General features: G+C 35.1%; 1 protein-coding gene across 1 annotated transcript in view; it reads left to right on the top strand.

The window, feature by feature from the left end:
* The window catches only part of LRRIQ1 (leucine rich repeats and IQ motif containing 1), a 264793-nt gene that overhangs the window by 139940 nt on the left and 100880 nt on the right, over positions 1 to 23973 (top strand). Inside the window, exons 19-23 of the mRNA XM_081084809.1 lie at positions 2670 to 2759; positions 3422 to 3543; positions 4070 to 4165; positions 4432 to 4514; positions 13401 to 13502. Coding sequence (XP_080940935.1) covers positions 2670 to 2759; positions 3422 to 3543; positions 4070 to 4165; positions 4432 to 4514; positions 13401 to 13502 — 493 coding nt within the window. The remainder of the gene's footprint in view (positions 1 to 2669; positions 2760 to 3421; positions 3544 to 4069; positions 4166 to 4431; positions 4515 to 13400; positions 13503 to 23973) is intronic.

The raw sequence follows: 23973 nt of genomic DNA, 5'->3' as shown, positions 1-23973 counted from the left end.
TCAACTCCAGGTCTGAGATCCCAGCTAGCTGAAAGCTGGTTTCTGGGGTTTTGTTTAGCTTCTATTTTTGTAACTATGTTTCAAACTGCCAGCTTAGAGGCCTGCAGCGGCAGGCTTGGAACGTTGGAGTCCTCTGTCACTGAAGCAAGCAAGCCTCATGTTAGTTTCAAGCTGCCTGGCTGCCGGCCGCAATCTTGGCTGACAGTTAATTTGCATATTGCCCCGATTAGCCAATCTGAAGAGTAGCGGTCGTACGCCAATTACCATGTTTCTCTTTTATTAGATAGGATGATTCCTTCTCTGATCAAAAGCCACATAGTATATGTATATCTGATCAAATGCTCAATTGTGAAAATGGAGTTACAAATTTATCTTAATTCAAGTTCATTTTCAGTATATAAGTTTGATAATAGTATTTTAGTAACCAGAAACCTTTCCAGATCCTCAGTTGTTAGCTATAAAATAACTGAACAGAAGGTTTTCTTAAGCCATAACTGGCATTTGTATAAATATTCAGTGGTGATCATGATCTATTGATATACATTTTTAAAACAGTAGTATATTTATAATATTGGCCAATTCCTCCCTGACATTTTGAGATATTTTCCCCTCAACATTCTAAGTACTGCCAAATAGACTTGATATTAATGTTTGAACTCATATAAATCATTATAATGTCTTGGTAACATTATTTGGTTATGATTACATAATTACTAAAAATTTCTTTAACATTTTATATTAATGCTTTCGTCTTCTAGAAAAATTTTAATGAATTTCCTATCCTTTAATATCTGGCTCCCAAAAGAGGAAAAGGGGGAAAAATGAAGATGCAGGGGGGACACCAGCCCTTGAAATCCCCTGGAAATCATTTAGCTGGCAGGCCAGGGCTTGCAACAATAGAGCAGGTGCAACAACAAAAGCTCTTTGCACCTCTGTGGTCAGAAGCAATAATCAACCATTAGAGAACAGATCCCCAATATTTGGAGGACAGAGTCCTCATTGTCTACCCTGACTCCTACACGCTGTGTGCAAGCTGCTTCAGAAACACATGAGCAGCTGCCTGCCTCAGGGTTGGGGATGGAAGATAGATAGCTGCTACTGTGGTGAGTGCTGAAATTGACCGAAATTAACTTCAATTTACCATCAATTTTCCCCTGGAAGTTACAAGCTTTCCATAGACTCCAGAATCCCAACATAGTTACATCAATTGGGAGACAGGTTCCTGGTGCTTCCTACTCCACCTCTTCCCAGAATACTCTGGAACATTGCCTTTTATAATATTGTCTCTACATCGTCACATCTTCTCTGTTCTCACCAGACTAAGAACACTAATTTGATCGTAGCTGATATGCTGTAGGTCTTTATCTTTCTTGAGCTATATCTGGATTTGCCTTTATTTGTCATACAAAAGAAATAATTTAAATTTCTCAGCCCAGAAACCTGTTTGCACCTTTGCATCAAATAGCATTCTTATACCAGATCTAACTAGGATCAAACTGTGATATATATGTCAGTGATCTCTGCCTTGAAGGAATTGGACAATGTATCTGTTTAACACTAAAGAAAGGTGTCTATTTGCATAGATATTCAAATAATATAAATTTGATTAGACTTCCTAAGACTAAATGCTATGTAAGTGAAAGTCTTTCATTGCAATGCTAGCCTGTAGTTAGGATATCTTAGTGTTGCCTTCCCAATGGTCTTTCAAGCAATGGTCAAGAAATTTTGCAAATGTATAAATTGAAAATTGCACTCCCATCTCCCCAGAACATAATGATGCTAGTTTTTAAATCATAAATATGTTTAATCATTTTAGAACCTTTAAGAAACAAGTTTATTGGTATTCTGATCATCTTTTTTTAAAATAAAGATTCTAAAAACATTGTAGAGCCACGGAAGTTTATTCTAAATCAGATTAGATCATCCAAGCAAATAAAATTTGGGTAATTATGTCCGAAGTTATACAAACTAGCATAACTAGTATAGTCTCATTATAGAAAGATAAATAAATTTGTAAATTACATAAATGAAATAAAGATATTCTAAGGTAAAAGTAAAGGGATTTAAAATGGGAGCTTTCAAAATTTAAATGTATCTTTTTTACTTCAAACACTTAAATGAGAGAATACAATATTAACTACTGTGTTTCTTATATTGCCATAAAATTATTTTTTCATCTATTAAAAAAATTTGTGAAATTTTGGAAAAATATTAAATAAAAGCTATCCTATAGTGTTTATAGAAAAATGGATACTAATGTGTTAAACTACTATGCATTTTCAATAGTGAGGTTTAATGGAAGATATTATAATTTATATTATAAATAACTAATCAATTATTTCCCTCAGTTACATATAGCATTGTCTCAGAGTCATAGTTATTAAACGGTTAAATACACTGAGCAGTCTGCACCTCTCACTGTTAGAGCACTTGAGTACTCGAGTTCTCACTTTATTCCACTGGGGATTAAAAAAAAAATCTTAATCCATTTTTTAGAATGATTGCATTAAGCAGATGCATAACATCTCACAATAACAAGTAGCAAATTTTCCTGTAAATAAAAATTCTGATATGTTTTCTTAACTTTAGTAGTATATAAGACTACTTAGAAATTCTTTGTAAAAGTTATGCAAGCTAAACGATGTACATTCATGCTATTATTCGTGCAGGCTGCCTTAGAGAAAGAATGGCGAGCTTTAGATCCCGCCTGCTTCCCTTCACAAACACAGCTTCTACCAAACCAGCTGCACTGGCCAAAGGTAACATGTCATGGAAACCTCTTAGTGCTCAATCTGTGCTCATTTCTTAGGGTTGTGCTGTTTCGCAGTGATTAATAATACAATTTATTGACTTGAAAAACACAATTACTTTTAGAAGCCTCTGACTTCCTCCTCATCCCCAGATGTAATTATTCATGTAGCCTTTCTTTCATTTGCTCCTAATTTTTTTCTTTATTTTGGATTTCTTTCAACACTTTATTTCACAGTAGCAAAAAAAAAAAATGATGCAGTTCAGCTGCATATTTGGCAGTAGACTAAAATCACTAGTTGAAAGCACTTTTAAAATATAAAAATATGCATTAACAGGGCAACAGCTGAAGATTCTCAGCCAGAGGTCAATGTACTGCAATATCTGTTATTTATTTGATAATCTTTGAAGTTTTTGTTTCCTGAGATTTTTAAAGATCTTTGCAATTAATCATTTTGTATATGCAAGCTATACCAAAAGAGTATTCCTCATCACTACAACAAAGAATGCTTATATCTTTATTACATAAATTTCATTTTATTATAAGGATCAATTTTTATACATTTTCCTTAGGAGGCTACTTGCTCTCTGCTACATGTAAACTAATACAATATGAATGCCAGAATTTTTCAATTTATTTTATATTTATGTACATTTTTTTTTTCCTGATAAGTTTTCTGGAACCTTAAACAATGATGATACTTCACTTAATTTACCAAGTCGTCCAGCTCAAGCATGGCTATGTAATGAGAAAGAAAATTTGCTTTCATCGGAACACACACAGTTGAATGGCAGGTAAGCCAAATCACTTCTTGGACCGACCCACGAATGACATACTTAAGAAGAATATTACATTCTTTGCAAAAGCAGGAAAATAATGAAAATAGGAGCAACTTTACTTGTTTAGAAGATGGAGCAACATTTAGTGTTAACATACAGTTATTTTATGGAGTTTTCAAGGTAATAAAAATATGCAAGGTAGTAGATTCATTCAAGAAACTACAAAACTTGTCTCAGTAAAATAATGTAATTGTTGTAAACAAGTAAACTTTTAAATACTACTATATAGGTTGAGATAAAGATTAGAATAAAAATTCTGGTGCTGCATTTCTTTCCACAAAACGATTGAAATATGCTTCAAGTAATTGCAATGTAAACATTTTAAATTAATGGCAGACATTTATTGCTTTTCAAGATAAAGCTTTTCTGTAAGTTAAATGGATTTTATTTTCAAGTTTGAGGCAACATAAATAGCTTGTAGTTTAAAAAAGTGCTGATATACTTGTGTTGATTCAGTTGTGTGTGTTTTTTCTATTGCCAGATCAGAAAGTAGCACTTTATCCCAGGCACCTGAATCAAAGACCAGCAGAAAGAGTTTGCTAAAATCTGAAAAAGAAGAAAAAATTTCAGAAGAATGGTATGTGGTCTACTTTACACTAAAATATTAAAGATTTATAAAATTGAAAGACTCTTAAATGTCCAAGGCAGATATTTTTCAAGATTTCAAAAATACCTTTATTAGTTTTGAAGAAACTATGTATCTGTTAAATTTCACATTCTTAAATGGAAATTCAAATTTGCTTTAAGACAATATAATTCAGATATGTATGTTTATACGCATATGTTTATATAAATATTGCCTGGATATTTGTTTTGTCTTTATTAATTTTAACCTCTTAATAGGGGCTTTAAGGATATTTCTACTGCTCAGCAAATGCTGAAGAGAGCACAGAAAATGAAATCGAAGAAATTAAGGAAAAAATTAGGTGGGTATTCAATGCTCTTTGAATAATAACCGTGTGTTTGACGTGGAATATACATTCTTTTAAAATATTTTTAATGAATTGTATTTAATAAGAACAGAAATGAAATGCAAATATGAGTATTTCTGAGATAATAATTCCAATAATAAAACTGTTATTACAGTAAATTATTTGTTATGCTCTTAAATGTTATTTTTACTTTTTTCTGTTTCTTATCTACTTTGCTATTGATTCTTTTATCTATTGTGCACTAAAAAAATTATTCTGTAATTTATTACTGAGCAGGTTTATTTTGGCAGAAGTTGATTTTAAAAAGCATCTGCTTCACGTGCTTATTCCTTTGTGTGTTTTTAAATTGCATGTTTAGTCAATATACTATTTATGTAAATTCATCAGGCCCATGAACTGTTCACATTAGCAATGAACTTGATAATTTGGAAAAAAAGCACAATGATATGTATCTTTCATAATTATGTAGAACTTGGGAAAATAAAATCCACATTAGTTATAGAAAAGCATCTTTTCTTCCACCCCACTTATCAGGCTATTTAAATCATTTGTTGTTCTTTGGATAACTTTAATCATGTTAGCATAATTACTTAATATGTGGAATAGTTAATAGGTGGCAGGGAGAGAAATAGCAGGTTATTATGACTTTATATCTATAACTTGAAAATTGCATATATATTTGCATTTAGTCATAAGTTTATAAATATTTACTTATGAAATCATAGACTTAAGCATACAAAGAAGCATTCAAAAGGTTAATTTTATCTTTATTATTTTTCTATGTATTATTATTTATTATTAGTTCAATAGTATAATTCTAAGTAGCATATATAATATATATTTAATGAAAAGAAAAACAAATAAAAATAGCCAAAATACTGTTAGTTTTCAAAGAATAACTGATATGTATTGGCATAGTACTTACTAGCCATTGATAATGTACTGGTAATTCATTTTTATATTCACAAATGTTCAACTTTCCTTTTCTGATGTTATATTAGTGATATCTTAATTTTTTATTTTTGAGATAACTAGTATTTTTGTTATGTACTAAAAGTGTGTCAGTTTTAAAATATTAAAATTAATTGCAAGCATATTTTTTAGTACTATAACATTAGCTATTTTGATAATAATAAAAGTTTCTGAAACTCCTGTGGCAAGTTCAAATATCAGAAGTGGCTTAAGAACTGATTCTACCAATGTTAAACAATTACTAATTTATGCTCAATATTTATTTTAAAAAGTATTTGCATGGTTTCTGATACTGAAGCTAAGGAAAAGTTTATTCTGTTAAACTCAGTCTCTGGAAATATATATAGATTTTTCTTACTAATTCTTATAACTGAGCAATTGTTTTTTAGGTTGAGCATAGTAAATAATATGTTTTAGCAAAAGTTTGAATAAAGAATATATGCTTATACATCGAAATAATTCCTTTAATGGCCAAAGATTAGACATAGTTATTATCAGGCAAAAATTAAACCTCTTTTTATCTGTCACAAGGGGGCATGGTAGGGTAACAAACAAAAAAGTACAATTAGACATCCAAGTTAACAACTACATCTTAAATTTAACATTTTAATAGTGATCATTAAGCATGGCCTGTTAGGTAAAAATCCAAAATGGCAGTTGTGTAATTTTTATTGGGATTTTTACTCTAATTACATGACTATAAAACCAATTGCATTCTTATTACTGTGTGAGGTTCTGTATCTACCTGTTAAGCTTTTGTTTTACCAAAATACTATTAGATTGATGAAATAAAAGGCCTTTTAAAAATTGAGTTCTAAAATGTAAAACTTAACGATAACCATAAATTCTCCTCTTTCTGTTTCTCTACTCCTCCCTCACAACAAATACACATCATAGAAATATTCAAAGTAAGATTAACAGAGAAAAAGAGTATCAGTGGGCCCTTCTCCACTATGATGCTTTAAAATTCTACCAGATTGATGATATAGCACTTATGTCATTTTGTATCTGTGAGCAAATTATTTAACACTGTTATTGGGTCTTCTTCTTTATAGACTAAAGCATTTTCTAGTACTTTTTCAGTTTTAAAATTTAATTAGTCTGTGATATGCTATTTATTTATTTGACTATGATGAAAATAATGACCATAATTTAAAAATTCTACTCACTAAAAACTTAAAATAATATTTTAAATATTTAAATTCTGATGGAACTTAAAAATTTACTAATACTTTTCAAATATAAATGGAGATATATCTTATATGGACAACTTGAAATTTTCAAGCCACCAGAGGGCAACATTTTCCTTAAAACTACTGGAGACTAACCAGTTCTTGTGGGGGTAGGGATGGTGGCAGGTGGGGCTTCAGAGAATAGGAACCTTTATTAAATTGAACCAGTTATATCCTAAATCTAACACAGCCATATTTTTCAAGGACGTGAAGCATAAATGCATGGAGAATGGAAGCTTTATTTCAACTTTCTGCTATGAAAAACCTTAGAGCAAGTTGCTCTTAGCAAGAACTTAATAATATTTTCTTTTTATATCTTTTACATATATTTATTAGCCAAGGGATATATGAGACAATAATATTTGGTTTATGATGAGAGTGAGAATAGGGCAAAAGGCATGGGGTCAATTATTTAAAGAAAGTTGCAGGTAGAGTAATAATACCACTGAGAACACTGATTAATGAAGAAGCGAGGGGCAGAGGGAACACAGTGTGGGCAGCCATCAGGGGAGGCTCAGTACTGATGACTTCTATTGTGATAAACGAGCCCATTTGCTTCAAAGAGCGGAAGCAGGAGGAGGAGGGGCAGGGCAAGGGAAACTGACGGGGAGCCACAGGAGAATATACAGAATTGTGAGAAGTTACCATGATTGTTTTTACTCAGTTTGGGTTTGGGTTCTGATTATTGTTATTCCTAGGAAGTCGTTGATATTTCCCTCATGATGGACATAAGCACAAACCAGTTATGACTAGTCTTGTTTTTGTGGGGTTTTCTATGTTTGTGTTTTTGTTTTTACTGTTGCCTTATGCACAGAATGTCAGCATGTGGTGATCTGCCCTGGAAACTAACAGATACCTAGGGAACTTTAGAGTTTGGTACTGTAGTCAAACACATTATGTGCAAGGTGAGAGTTGCTGGTTTATTGAATACACTAGTGGCCTGGTGCACGAAATTCATGCATGGGGGGGGGTGTTCCACAGCCCTGCCTGCACCCTCTCCAATCTGAGACCCCCCAGGGGATGTCCCACTGCCGGTTTAGGCCCGATCCTCCAGAGATTGGGCCTAAACCGGCAGTCGGACATGCTGGGGGATCGGGCCTAAACCAGCAGTCGGACATTCCTCTCGCAATCCGGGACTGCTGGCTCCTAACTGCTCACCTGCCTGCCTGCCTGATCACCCCTAACCACTCTGCCTGCTGGCCTGATAGCCTCCCCCCCTGTCAACCTGATCACCCCCAATTGCCCCCTCCCCCCAGCCTCTGCCTGAGCCCTGCCGCCATGGCTTTGTCCAGAAGGATGTTCTGGAAGGTCTCCTGTAAGGTCTCCCAGTCTAATTAGCATATTACCCTTTTCTTAATATAGATGAGGGTCAATAACCTAAAGGTAGTGAGTATAATTGGTAGCAAGAATGAGATGAGCCAAGTGGGGAAAGAAAGTGAGTGACTGGCTTTGACGTGGACCACTCCTCAGAGAGGATGAATCCTGGGCATAGGGATTTTGGTGAAGAACAGATGGTAAGAAGCTTAAGGGCTATGGACATAAGGCTGAAGACATAATGTTTTCCAACATTCATCATGCTTATGCATTTTGAATTTTATAATTAGAGAAAAGAAAGAGCAGGCTGGAGCAAACAAAGTTAATCTATAATAATAAAAGGGTAATATGCTAATTAGACCAGATGTCATTCCAGACATCCTTCTGGATGAAACCGGGGGCCAGAGAGAAGCCCGGATCCCAGGTGGCAGAGGGAAGCCGTTGCCGGCAGCCAGGTGAAGGGAGGCCTACTCTTGCATGAATTTCGTGCATCGGGCCTCTAGTTTAGTTATAAATATAGAGCCACAAGTAGGGGTATCATTTTGCATCTATTTGTAACACCTAGTACAGTGTTAAGTACATGCTAACCATTCCAATAGTTAGTGATTTTATTTCAATAAAGAAAATAGCTTGAGACTGTGTTGGTAACATTTAATTATAGCCAGGAATTAAGCCTGCTAGAAAATAAGACAGGGTAATTTTTTAAATATGAATTAAGCAGCTCATCGGCTATAGCAAAGAGATCAGGCTATAAAATGATAAGGCAACTAATAAATGTTAAAGGGGAAGTATGAAAGGGGAATAGTATAGACAAAACTGTGGTAAAACGAAGTTTATTGATATGTTTTGTTTGCCTCAGTGATTTTCAACAAATTTATAAGAATTTTATCAAATCTTACTTTCTTATATCCACAAAATGATGATAAAACTCATTTTAATAGTAATGTCCTTGATGCCAAGACTCTGTTCCACACTGAATACCCAGAACCTAATACCCTGCCTGGTATATGGTAGATGTTCAATAAATAACTGTTAATAAAATCAGAAATAAGTTAGATAAAAGTCACTAAGTACATTTTACTTTGATTATGTGTATGATTGTATGTGTTGGGTAGTATAGTCATTTAAGTGCATATTTATATTTGGGAAGACAAATTTAAATTAGTAAATATTACTCCTTATAAGATGATGAAATACAGTTAGTCTTTCAGTCTTAACATAAAACTTATTTTACAACACTATTGTTCTTGGCACATAAAGAAAATAGATAATAACCAGATTTTCAGTATGAAGTTAGTGAGGATAATCAATGAACTAAGGTCAAGATTATAGAAACTAAAATGGGATTCCACAGGGAAGGAAATGATTTTTAGTATATTCTAATGTCTAAATAAAATTATGTTGTTTAAATGAGATAATGGAGATAAAGTTTCAAGTACAGTGCCACATGCAAACTAGAAACTCAGAGTTCTTATGGGTTTCTTTAAATATTTTATTAAGGTGTATTAAAACCTATTTCCCAGATCCTGGGCAAGTCATACTGGGAGCTATAAAGACTTTAAAAAAAGGACAGACATGCTATTGATGATATCAGAAGAATCAATTTAAAAGTATAAACCCGACTTTACAATGCAAGAAAAGATGTCAAAGCTGTGCTCTTTGCAATATCCTTATGTCTAAGCTTTTTTACTCGATTATGTAGTTGTTGAGGGTAAGAATAGTGTCTTCTTCACAGTGGTATTTCCAGGGACTATCAAAATTAAGTGATTTTTTCCCTGCCCAGAATTACTATGTTTTTCTTTATCATTATCCCTTTGAAATTTGAATTAATTTAAGTTTTAAATCAATTTAAGATGGTAAAATAAGAATGTTTTGAAATAAAATACTAAAAATGTAGCACTCTTTATGTGCTTTTGATGAATAAAATTATCTTACTGAGTAAATAGAGCTAGACAACTGTTAAATATTTTGTGTACATTCACTTATTTAATCTTGATAATAGTGTGAGGAAAGTGTTATTGTTATCTATGTCTCACATATGAAGAAATCAAGTCATAGAAAAAATTGTTATTTGCCCAAGGGAGTACCAAAGTACTTATAAAAGATCAATAGGTTTTATTCTATGTGCTATGTTGAATAAAATGAAATCAATTATAGGTCCATCAAACTTTTTTCAATATATCCCACCTTATTATATGAAGGATTCATCGTTTAAAAGAATATAAAAATTGGAAATATTATTATTACTTATGTTGTTATTATATGCTTACATTAGTTGAGCACCTCCACTTATATAGACACAAGTTTTGATGCTTTACACACATGATCTCATTAAATCTCACAGTAATACTTCAAAACCAAAATTTTTTCTATTGGACAGAGGAGGCAGAGGGTGAGAGCATTTTTACCAGTCATAGAATTAGTGTAAGTTTGAGCTTGAATCTAACCCAGGTCTGTTGAATTGTAATGCCTTTGCCTGAGAAAATACATATTCAAATGGAAAGGCAAGACAGTCAGAACAATGTGAGGAAAGATCAGCAGGTTATAATAAGGTGTCATTACAGGTATGTAAGCCCATGGTAATCTGTCTGCCCGAATGACTAATGATCCTTTGGCATGCCATTATGTTTTTCTGTAAATAACTTAAATAATATATAATACTCATTCTATTAAATATATTTTAATATATACATGTAAGGATTTTTATTGTTCTTTTTGATGGTTTTTATTGAATACTAGGGGCCCGGTGCATGAAATTCGTGCACTGGGTGGTGGGGGGGGAGAGTGTCCCTCAGCCCAGCCTGCCCCCTCTCACATACTGGGAGCCCTCAGGCGTTGACCCCCATCACCCTCCGATCGCCTGATCGGCCCCTTGCCCAGGCCTGACGCCTCCGCCAGAGGTGTCAGGCTTGGACAGGGGACCCCCATCTCCCCGCGATCACTGGCTCTGGCCCCCGCCCAGGCCTGAGGCATCTGGCCCAGGAATCATGCCTGGGCAGGGGACCCCCATCTCCCTCTGATCGCTTGCTCCACCCCCCGCCCAAGCCTGACGCCTCTGACCCAGGCTTCAGGCCTGGGCAAGGGGACCATCATATCCCCCCAATCCCCGGCTCAGCCCCCCGCCCAGGCCTGATGCCTCAGCCAGAGGAGTTGACCCTCATCATCCTCCGATCACCAATCACCGGATTGGCCCCTTGACCAGGCCTGAGGCCTCCGGCAGAGGTGTCAGGCCTGGGCAGGGGACCCCCAGCTCCCCGCGGTTGCAGGCTCTGCCCCTGCCCAGGCCTAACGCCTCTGGCCTAGGCGTCCGGCCCAGGCAGCGGGGACCTGCAGTGGCAGCGGGGGGCGCCGCGATCGTGGGCTCTGCTTTAGGCCCAGGCAAGGGACCCCTAGCTCCTGGGACTGCCAGCTTCAACCGTGCCCAGCTCCCATCGCTGGCTCCACCCCTACTTCCTGCTATCACTGGCCAGGGCGGCAAAGGCGCCTGATTCTCTGATCATGGCTGGGGGGCAGGGCAAAGGCGGCCCCAGGGCTGCCTTTGCCCTGCCCCCCAGCTCTTAGCTCCCCCCTGGGTTTCTGATCACTGTCAGTGGCAGGGGGCTTCTTCCTGCTTTCCCTTTCACCTCCCTGCATTGTGCCTACATAGGCAAATTATCCGCCATCTTGTTGGCAGTTAACTGCCAATCTTAGTTGGCAGTTAATTTGCATATAGCCCTGATTAGCCAATGAAAAAGGTATCGCTGTATGCCAATTACCATTTTTCTCTTTTATTAGTGTAGATATAAAGAACCCAACTCATAATAATTCATGTCACTAATAATTATGAGATGTGCCCAAATATTGACTAATTTTCCCTAATATTATGAAATATAATATCTGTGAAGTATATAAATTATGCTTATTAAAGATAAATTATTATTAGAGGAATAGTGGAAACCTTCAGTTTGCTCATGCTAGAGAATAACTCTGAAGATACTGTTTTTCAGATTTATACTCCAAAACACATGCTGTCTTAGCATTTCATGAAGATATGTATTTTGGGGTTTATAATGTTTAAAATCTTATTTTTCCATCTAGTATATTTAATTCTATTATACTAGGTATTAATCAAAGATTATTTTTTAAATAAATCTTTATTGTTGAAAGAATTACATATGTCCCTTTTTTCCCCCATTGCCTTCTCCAACCCCCGAAGATGATGTGAGTTACTAAGAAATGTACATTGAACTAAATTGTGGTTTAATGATAACCTACAATATATTATTTGTTTTATTCAATTGAATTGAATTGCAAATCTTGCGTGAATTTCGGGACACCCTATATAATTGACATACACTATTTTATTAGTTTCAGGTGTACAACTAAGTTAACCTACTTTAATGTAAAAATTTCCACTCTTTATTCTATTTCCTATTACTTACTATATTTTTCTTTTCTTACAGTTCATCAACAAGCAAAAATCTTTTGTCTTATTTTAACTTACCAAATCCCCAATTTTACATTCTATAGAACCATTCATTCAAATAAAAAGAAATATATAGGGCCCTACATTTACAATTATCCTATTTATCTTATAAAGTTACTAGATTTAGAGTTATCTTGGGTATAAAAATATATAAGATTTTTACATTTTTGTTATGTAAAATACAATAAATTAGGGCAATAAAGAAACTATTAATTTATCTGTAAAATTAATGAATAATCATTTTATATCTATCTTCATCCCATTAGTTATCTTCCTTCCATCTCATCTAGCCCAGTTGATTGTAGTTTAGAGGATAAAAAATAGGGTATTTGATATTTCCTAAAATAATAGCTTTTACCTATTATGTATTTATGGAAATTGTACTTTATTGCAGCAGAAATATTAGGAATTTAAATAAGGAGCTAAAATAATAAACAGTGAAGCAACTCCCCAAATAAAAGGATGATGCCATAACTGGAAGTTTTAGATGTAAAATTTGTTCACATTATTAGTGTTTCTGCTTTTTGTATTAAATAGTAACTATGTGATTAATCAGATAACCAATAGTGGCTTGGAAATCTTCCTTCTTCTTAAATTTTTTGGAATAGTTCGAGGAGGATTGGTGTTAGTTCTTTGAATGTTTGGTAAAATTCACTTGTGAGGCCATCCAGTCCAAGACTTTTGTTTGCTGGAGTGTTTTGATTACTGCTTCAATTTCATTAGTGGTTATCAGGCTGATTACCTTTTCATATTATGAGTCTTTAAAAAATAATATCATTTTCACATAGTTTTATAGAGCAGGTATCATTTTTAATATTATCATAAAAAATATATAGCTATTTCAGAGAAGGAATGATCTACGACTGACCTTCTGTCTTACCTTCCTATTTGGTCCAGATGCCACAGTGCGCCTAGCATTATTCAAAAACAATGAAAATAAAGTTTCTACTACACAATCACCAAAGAAGCTAAAACCCAAGAGACTTGGTTACTTTGAAGGTATGTTTTAATCACAGATTCATAGAAAGGTAAAAAATATATAGATTAAAATGTGTATTTAAAACAAATTTTTAAATTCTCAATAGTACTAAAGGACATATATGAAAAATTAGATATAACTAAATAACATTAAAAATATGGTTCCTGGAGCTAAAATATGAATTTAGTGTATTGATTAATTAGCATAGTGTTTTAGTATTTATATCAATGCTTTCATAAATTTGAATTCCTTCTGTTTTTTTGTGAAAGTCTTATAATGCTGTATGATTAGTTTTACTATATAATTTAAATTTTATAATGACAGATAATATTAGCCTATGTCAATGGAAGTGATCAAATATTGAAATGATATTCTAATATATGTAATTTACTACCTATGTACACAAACTGTATTAAATATTTAAAATTAAAATCGGGAATTTAATGGAATTAAAATGTGTTTTCAATATAAAATAAGGCTTCACTTTTAGAAAAGGTTCATTTTCTTATTACAATCTTAACTTCACCATTCACTATTTTAAAAGAAAGAGTAGAAGTGGACATCCTTATTTTCTTGTTCCTGTTAAGGGAAACACTTAGTTTTTGCCCATTGAGTATGATGTTGGCTATAGGTTTGTCATCTGTGGCCTTTATTATGTATGGCCACTATTCCCACTTTGATGAATGTTTTTATAAAAAATGGGTGCTGGATTTTGTCGAATCTTTTTCCTGTGTTCATTGAACATGTGATTTTCATCCTTCATTTAGTTTATGTGATGTATCACATTTATTGGTTTTCTAACATTCTATCAGCTCGTATCCCTGGAATTGCATCTCTTGCACTTGGTCATGGTATATGATCTTTTTAATGTATTGCTAAATCTGATTGGCTAATTTTTTTGAGGATTATAGCATCTATATTCATCAAAGATATTGGCCTGTAATTTTCTTTCTTTGTAGTGTCTTTGTCTGGTTTTGGAATTAGAATAATGCTGGCCTCCTAAAAATAGTTTGGAAATCTTCCTTCCTCTTGAATTTTTTGGAATAGTTTGAGGATTGGTGTTAGTTCTACTTTAAATGTTTGGTAAAATTCACTTGAGAAACCATCCAGTCCAAGACTTTTGTTTGCTGGGAGTGTTTTGATTACTGTTTCAATTTTATTAGTTGTTATCCCTCTATTCAGGTTTTCTGATTCTCCCTGATTGAGTTTTGGAACATTGTATGTTTTGAGGCATTTGTCCATTTCTCCCAGATTGTCCAATTTGTTGACAAATAGTTGTTTGTAGTATTTTCTAACAATCCCTTATATTTCTGTGGTATCAGTTGTTATTTCACCTCTTTCATTTCTGATCTTAGTTACATATTTGGGTCTTCTCCCTTTCTTGATGAGTATGAATAAAGGTTTATAAATCTGGTATATCTTTTCAAATAACTAGCTCTTGGTTTCATTGATATTTCATGGTGGTTTTTTTGTTGTAGTTGTTGATTTTGCTTTTGTTTTTAGTTTCTATGACATTTATTTCCACTCTGATCTTTATTATTTCCTTCCTTCTATTTACTCTGTGTTTTTCTTCTTCTCTTTCTAATTCTTTTAGTTGTAGCTTTAGATAATTTATTTGATATTTTTCTTGTTTCTTTTATATATATATATATATATATATATATTTTTAATATATTTTTTATTGATTAAGATATTACATATGTGTCCTTATCCCCACATTATACCCTACTCCCCCCTGCTCATGCCCTCACAACACCCCCCCCCCCCCCCGTTGTCCATGTCCATTGGTTAGGCCTATATGGTTGCATATAAGTCCTTTGGTTGATCTCTCCCCCTTACCCCCACCCTCCCCTACCTTCCCTCCAAGGCCCGTCAGTCCAATCAATGCCTCTCCATCTCTGGATCAGTCCTTGTTCATCAGTTTATGTTGTTCATTATATTCCACAAATGAGTGAGATAATGTGGTATTTATCCCTTAAAGGATATCCTTCAGCATTTCATATAATCCTGGTTTGGTGGTGATAAACTCCTTTAGCTTTTCCTTATCTGTGAAGCTCTTTATCTGACCTTCAATTCTGAATGATAGCTTTGCTGGATAAGGTAATCTTGGTTGTAGGTTCTTGGCATTCATCACTTTGAATATTTCTTGCCACTCCCTTCTGGCCTGCATAGTTTCTGTTGAGAAATCAGCTGACAGTTATATGGGTACTCCCTTGTAGATAACTGAGTTTCTTTCTCTTGCTGCTTTTAAGATTCTCTCTTTGTCTTTAGCCCTTGGCATTTTAATTATGATGTGTCTTGGTGTGGTCCTCTTTGGATTCCTTTTGTTTGGGGTTCTCTGCGCTTCCTGGACTTGTAAGTCTATTTCTTTCACCAGGTAGGGGAAGTTTTCTGTCATGATTTCTTCAAATAGGCTTTCAGTATCTTGCTCTCTCTCTTCTTCTGGCACCCCGATAATTCGGATATTGGTACGTTCGAAGTTGTCCCAGAGGCTCCTTACACTATCTTCATAATTTTGGATTCTTTTTTCCTTTTACTTTTCCGGATAGGTGTTTTTTTGCTTCTTCGTATTTCAGATCTTTGACTTGATTCTTGGGATCCTCTCATCTGCTGTTGGATCTCTGTATATTATTCTTTATTTCAGTCAGTGTATGCTTAATTTCTGACTGGTCCTTTTCCATTTTTTTGGCATTCTCATTGAGATCCTTGAAGGTCTCACTAAGTTCCTCAGAGGTTCATAGAAGATTCTTGAGTAACCTTATAACTGTGGTTCTGAGCTCTATGTCCTCCATTAGTTTGCTTTCCTCCATTTCTTTCATTTGTGACCTGTTTCTTTGTTTTCGCATTTTTGGCTGAGTGCGAGGACCCACTGTGTCTATAAGAAGAACTGCTGTGCTGGAGACACCCTTATGCGGTAGGACTTCCTTCAGTGGGGCTTTGGTGCTCACTGAGTCTGCTTCTTGAGTGTGTCCTTTATAGATGTGAGGAGTTGAAATGTAGTATCTGACCCAGAGTACCCTGGCTCCTGGATCTTCAAGTCAACCTTCTACCCAGCAGGGGCTACAGCAATATCAACAGATTTCTCCTCTTTGTTTGGAGTTTGGAAGTTTTGGAGCTCTCTGATTCACTGCAGTTTGTTAGGCTGCAAAAGCGCAGGTGCTTCCTTTGTGCCACTGAGCACAGCTTGGGAGGGGATGTAAATTGAGTGGGGCGGGGTCTCAGAGAGTCCCCAGGGCAGAGCAAACAGCAATGGTGTCGTCAGCGACCCCGCAACTCTGACTCTAGGACTCCCCGAGTGCCACGCGCTCCCACAGCAACAATGATCCCTGCGAGCAGCACTGTGAGAAAGTCACCCTTGCTTTCCGACCCACTGCAAGACAGTCCCGTTTCTCCCTGTAGGAGCCTGGGACCCCAGTGTCTTGCTGTAAATGAGTTCAGTGCATTCGAGAGCTTGTCCCCTTCCGATTGAAAAAAACCATGCACCCAGGTGCAGCAGCCTCGCGCACGCCTCCGTACCTCTGTTCTTGGCTCCTCTCCCCTCCTACTCGGTCTCAATGTGCTTTTTTCTTTGCTTCTAGTTGTAGAACTTCCACTCGGTCAGCTTTCCCGTGGTTCTGATGATAGCTGTTTTGTCTTATAGTTGTGGTTTTAATGTTGTTGTGGGGGGCAGCACGTACAGGTTTGTACCTTATGCCGCCATCTTGGTTCTCCTATATATTATTTAAAAGTATGTTTTTATTGATATTTTAAAGAGAGAGGTAGGAAGAGGGAGAGAGAGATATATAAACACCAATGAGAAAGAAATTGATCGTCAGCCTCTGGGCACACTCCCTACTGGAGATCATGCCCACAACCTAGGCATGTGCCCTGATCTGGAATGGAGCCAGTGACCTCTTGGTGGATAGGACAATGCTCAGTCCACTGAACCATAACTGCTGGGCAAGATTTTTATGTCCTGAGATAGGCCTGTTATGCTATGAACTTCTTTCTCAGGATTACTCTCTCTGTGTCCCATAGATTTGAGGTTATTGTGTGTTCATTTTCATCTGTTTCAAGGTATCTTTTGATACTGATAAACAAAATAGGTCTAGAGCAGCTGTGGGCAAACTACGGCCCGTGGGCCTGATCCGGCCCGTTTGAAATGAATAAAACTAAAAAAAAAAAAGTCCGTACTCTTTTATGTAATGATGCTTACTTTGAATTTATATTAGTTCACACTGACACTCCATCCATGCTTTTGTTCCAGCCCTCGGGTCCAGTTTAAGAACCCATTGTGGCCCTCGAGTCAAAAAGTTTGCCCAACCCTGGTCTAGAGGCTTAGATGCGTGGAACAGACTGTCAGATCCCGGAAGGAGGGGAGTAGGAGGGAGATGGGAAGAGATTAGCCAGGGAACTTACATGCAGATATACATAACCCATAGACACAGATAATAGTGTGTGGTGAGGCCTAGGTGGAGGGGGACAAAGATGGGGGAGAAACGGGGACATCTGTAATACTGTCAACAATAAGACTAAATAAATAACCCCCCCCCCCAAAAATGATACAATAGAAGAAAGAGTGGAAATTCTGCTAAAATTAATACCAACTCGACAGATATTACCTGTTAAATAGGAGCATTGTTACTTTAAAAAGGAAATGCCTGGGGAAAAGGATAATTGGTCATTTTTCCCCCTTTAAATTAGCACATACTTAAAAATCAGAAAAGAAATCTATCCTAACATGTTTTTTTGTATTTTCTCTTTTCCTATGAAATGTGAAGCTAAGTAACTATCAAGAATAGTTTATGTGTGCATATAGTATACTTATTAATTTCTGTGCTAATATAAAATACTAGAGGCCCAGTGCACAAAATTTGTGCATGGGTGGGGTCCCTAGCGGCTGCCAGCTGCCAACCGGGGCCTTTCTTCTTTCTGTGCCACCTCCTGGTGGTCAGTGTATGTCATAGAGAGTGATCAAACTCCCAGTTGGTCGAACTTCCAAGGGGACACTTTGCATATTAGGGTTTTATATATATATAGATACTAAGAATAGTTCAAATAGTGGTAGAGATAAAGAGGACTATAGAACATGAAACATATTCACATATGCTCTATGATACAATGTGTATTTTTGTTTTCATTTCCAAATGAAATGTGTTTAGGTTTTTTTTTTCTACCTTAATCCCTGGAGTCCCGGGGAGCACAATCGTGTTCCTCCTGTCTTTCGCCAAAAGTGCCGGGAGTGCTATCATGCTCCTCCTGCAGTGTCCAGCTCTAAGTCTGCTTTTATTAGTGATGATGATATTTCTAAATATGTCAATTCTTGCTGTGAAGATGACGATTTTGTGGAAGATACTGAATATGTAACTTCATTTACTTGTGATTCATAATTTTTTTCCTAAACTGCTGTAAAATCAGCAAAAATGCCTTGGCAATATTAGCATAGTTCCTAGGGTATTGGTTGGCACTCAAAGGGTTAAGTACATTTGGCATTTCAGTAATTTCACTGAATGACGGTTATATATGTGCCAGATATTCTAGTGACCACTAGTTACATTAAGACATTTTTTTAAAGGGATGGGCTTGGCAAAAATTGTTGTATGTAGCAAAACTTTTTCCCCCCTCAGTAATATGTTTATTTCTGCTCCCTTTTCAAGGGGAAAGAGTGAGGCAAATATAATTTGATCATTGCTGGCCAGGTTGAATCCCATGTTGTCTTTCCGCTACTCTGGCCTCACCCACCTTCCTGACTTACTTTTATTTTTAGCCAGTCAACTTATATGTTAGCAGCCTGACTGAAACCGGCCTCCCTGTAGGGACACATTTTTAAACCAAGGCTATTGAGATAAAATTTGCATAGTATAAAATTTACCCATTATGGGTAGAATTCATAATATATTTAGTTACATCACCATTATTACAATCTAATTTTATAATATTGGAAGCCTTTTAATTTTCTTAAAAAGTTTAAATAGAATTAATAATTGGGCATCTTACCTTCCATAAATGAGGGAGACCAGAATTAAATTTTGCTGGAGGGTTAGATTGAATGATTCTATATGGAAAACTATCTCAGCACAATGGCAGGCCACATGGTCATATAACGTCTTTGGTGTTGTTGAAATTAGATTATAGTATTTGACTATTTCTTCCTATAATGTTCATTTCTTTTATAATAATGTCTGATATTTTAGCTATATTTAAAAATCCATTTTTAAACTTTGTAATATTGTCAAGTGGGGTTTTCATAATTCCTCTTATAAGTTATACTAAATATTTTTATTATTACTCTTGACTTTTTCTGGATATCACTAAAAGGACAGACAGGATGGTGGATATACTCTATTAGTCTAGAGTAAAATATATGCTTAAGTTTGAGACATTTTAATATGAAATATTGAATATAAAATATTAAATTACATTAAATTTTATAAAGTAGATAATCATACCCTCCTAACAGGCTTTATCTTACAGGATATTCTTATATTTTATCATATTCATACCATGTTGAAAATTTGTGTCTAGGTGCTAGATTTATACCTTTAACCCAATCAAGGCTGAGGAACCTTTGACCATACCTATTCCCTGGGTAACCTCATATACAGGCAGTGTGTCAGATATCAATCAGTTCTATGATACTTGATTAAAAGCCTGAGGATTTTACAGATTCAACATTTGTTTACTTGATCTATTTGATTATTTATAGTATTTAATGTCAGGTACCTGTCTCAGTTTGTCCTTTATCACCCATAATTTCTACTTTGGTTTCAATATCTGATTTTTGCCTTGGAATTTGATTCTTGATTTATCATTGTCTTGTTCCTTACCTTGAAGATCTCCCACCAACCTTTGTTTTTTTGTTTGTTTGTTTGTTTGTTTTTGTGTGTGGGGGGGGCGGGGGTGGTGGTGAATGTTTAGAGCCCTGACATACTCTTCTGTAGCTATCACTTGTATGGAGGACACATAGCTTCATTGATATAAGTGTATACTCTAAAGTTAGTCTTAGCACAGTTCAAATCTTGATTCCACTGATAATTGACTCTGCACACTTGGGGACATTATTTAACATCTATTAGCATTATTTTTCACCTGTAAAACTGGATGCTAATAATACTTAGTTGTTGGGGATTATATGAGATTCTACTTGTGAAATGCTTGCAACACACAGTATAAATACATCATAAGTGCTTAAAATTTTTCATTGTTAGCAACATTCATTTTAAAAGTATGGCTTTATTTTTCTATTGTTTTGCAATTGGTAGTGTTTATTATATTTCTTGCTAAGTACTATGCTAAGAGTTTTACATAATTCTCTGATTCAATCTTCTTAGAAATTCTGAAAAATGTATTATAACTGTCAACATTTTACAGATGAGAAAACTAGTTTTAAGAGCTTGACAAATGACTTGTCCAAGATCATACAGAGAATAAATGGCTGAAGAGAAATGAGAATAACTTCTTTATCCAAAAGAAAAAGTTAGCAAATATCAAACAAAAATTGAAGAACTGAGGTTTTTAGGTAACCCTGAAGTGTATACAAACTTAGAATCAAAATATTTAAGAAAGGAATAAAGACATTATTAAATTAGGCAAAATTCTGAGAGACTAATCAATTTTGTTACTTCTCACATCTTACATTAATATGATTTTTAAGATATGTTTTTATTGCTTTTGAGAGGGAGAGTAAGGGAGAGGGAGAGTGAGATTGAAACATCCATGAAAACATCAACATCAATTAGCTGCCTTGTGCACGCTTCCTACTCTGATTGAGCCTGAAACCAGGGCATGTGCCCTAACCTGTAATTGAACCACTAACCTCTTGGTGCATGGGTCAATGCACAACCACTGAGCCACACCGACTGGGCACATTGATATAAATTTAAAAAACAGTTCAGTGCCAACATGATAAAGATGTGATTTGTACCCTATATTAGCTGCTACCAAAGCTAGTATTATTATTAATATAATTATGATTATCTAGCATTATAAGTACCTATTAGACTGTAAATAAATAATGACCATATTTTCAAAAACCTGTTTTAATTTTCAGGTGGATAAAAAGCTCTCCACACAGCTCCAAAGTAAACACCATATTTTGGCTTAATTTCTTTCTCTTTTTATTTATACATAAATGCTATGACTCTCCTGCCCTAATCTGCTGAAAGTTTTAGATTTGATTAGATTAGATTTTAGTTTTAGTTTTAGATTGATTCCTAAAACCAATTCCAAATTTACACTTCTTACTTTGAACAACGACAGAAACTAGAAAAGCGGGCAAAAAAATGGATCTGGCCCAACAATCTTCTCAAAGAGGAAGTTTTAGTATTTTAGTATTTACTTCTCCAAACCCTGGAACAATTTTGCTTGATTTTAAAATCAAGTTTTTAAAATTATCAGTCTGGTGCTGTCATCAGTAACATGCTTCTGATTTCTCCTCTTATAAAACTTAACACACATATCATATGTCCATATACATCATAAATGTTCAAATATTTTTGTATTAAATTTTTTGTATTAAAGGCATTAAAAGACCTTTAATTTCTATAATTTTACTTCTGAGCATTTCTAATCAAATCATCTTCTTTTGTGCTTTTTTTAAAATTATAGGATTACACACATCCCCCCAACTTTCTCTCTCTCTCTCTCTCTCTCTCTCTCTCTCTCTCTCTCTCTCTCTCTCCTTTCAAGTTTAGAGCACAGACTCAGTCACATTATATAGATTGTTGTAAAATAGATTTTATGCACACACACTCATAGCTGTATAAAGTACTTGCTAATGACTAGGTATTAGGAGCTAGTAGAATAAATGGTATAGGGCATATGCAGGCAACCAGAGTAGACCTGAAGGCATGCTCTTAAGAAGAGATGCTCATAATCATTTATACTGAGCAATTCTCAGTATTAGACAAAGTAGACCTGAATATGAATATTTCTAAATGTGATCTGCCCATCAGAAGCTCAGTTTCTAACAACCAGTCTACTTTAAATTGCTATTTTTCTACAAAAATTTTAGCTCTCTATATCCCCTTAGTGTTTACTATCCTTAACATAGTGCCTAATGTATAATCAATGCTAAATAAATGTTTTGTAATGAATAAATAAAAACACAAAGGACCCTTCCCTAAATAGTCTAAATATAGATGGAGATGCAACATGCTTATATTATGTCTTTGATCACGCTGCTTTGGACTCACTGCCCTATGCATTGAAGAAAATCTCTTCACTTGGCTAATTCTTGTCATCTCAGGCATTAATGCCTTAGCAATACTTTTCAGATTCTATCTTGGAACACCACTCAGTGTGTTTTCACAATATTTGGAGTAAGCTTTTATCTACCGTATAATTTAGTGGAATATGATATCACAGCCTCTTTACTCTTCCCTGTCATTTACCATGTGAGTAAGGCAATATCCCAAGTGTTCTATCTATAATAACTAATTAAATTCTCACAACCCCCTTCAGAGATGGAGGACAAAACTTCACTATTTTTAGAAAAGTGAAAATTTGCCTGCACTAACTATGAATTAAATATCAGTTAACAAAGTTTTGTAGTTTAATTTTATATGTTGTTTTTTTATGGCTCAATTTGACGATTAGAGAGAAAAGGACCTGAGGAAAGTCAGTAGCAAAATTAATAAAATTGAGCCCTGGCTGAATGGCTCTGTTGGTTGGAGCTTCATCCCTACACCCAAAGGTTGAGGGTTTGATCCCTGGTTGGGGCACATTCGGGAGACAACCTATTGATGTTACTCTTCGACAGTAATGTTTCTCTCTCTCTCTTTCTAAAAAACAACACAAACATATCCTTGGGTGAGGATTTAAAAAAATAAATAGATAGATAGACGATAGATAGATAAATTAATCAATTAAAATAAATAAATATGCATTGTATGTTGGAACCCCAAAGTAGAGATAGTTGAAGATCAGAAGTCATATTTTAACTTCTCTTTTTAAAATTAATATGATAGGCCCTGTCCAGGTAGCTTAGTTAGTACATCATCCCCACATGCCAATGTTGTGTGTTCTGTCCCCCATCAAGGCATGTAAAATAATCAACCAATGAATGCATAAATAAATGGAACAAAAAAACAATACTTCTCCTCTCTTTCTCTCTCTCTCTCCCTCTCTCTCTTCATCTCAATTCAATAAATAAAACAAAATTAGTATGGGAGCCTTAACTTAAAACAAAACTATACGCTACATCATGGCCCATCTGACTGTAAATATCAGACTCCTTTCTGTTCTTCAAATATGCTAAGAAATTTTTTACTTTGGAACATTTGTACTTCATCTTTCTGCCTAAAAACTCTGCCCTCCACACGTTGCAAAAGGGCTCCTCTCATTGTTTAGTTTGCATTTCTAGATCTGTGAGGGCCTTTTCTTTACAATAAATCCTAAAGTAACTCTTCCTCCTTCATGCAGTTACTCTTTGTCATGGCATCTGCTACAGTTGTGACATTTATCTGTAATTGTCTTATTTATTAATTCAAACTGTTACTTTTGTGTTGTGTT

Source organism: Myotis nattereri (assembly GCF_964212035.1).
Source record: "Myotis nattereri genome assembly, chromosome: 2".
In the NCBI taxonomy this organism is placed as follows: domain Eukaryota; kingdom Metazoa; phylum Chordata; class Mammalia; order Chiroptera; family Vespertilionidae; genus Myotis; species Myotis nattereri.
This window is presented reverse-complemented; position numbering and strand designations above follow the sequence as displayed.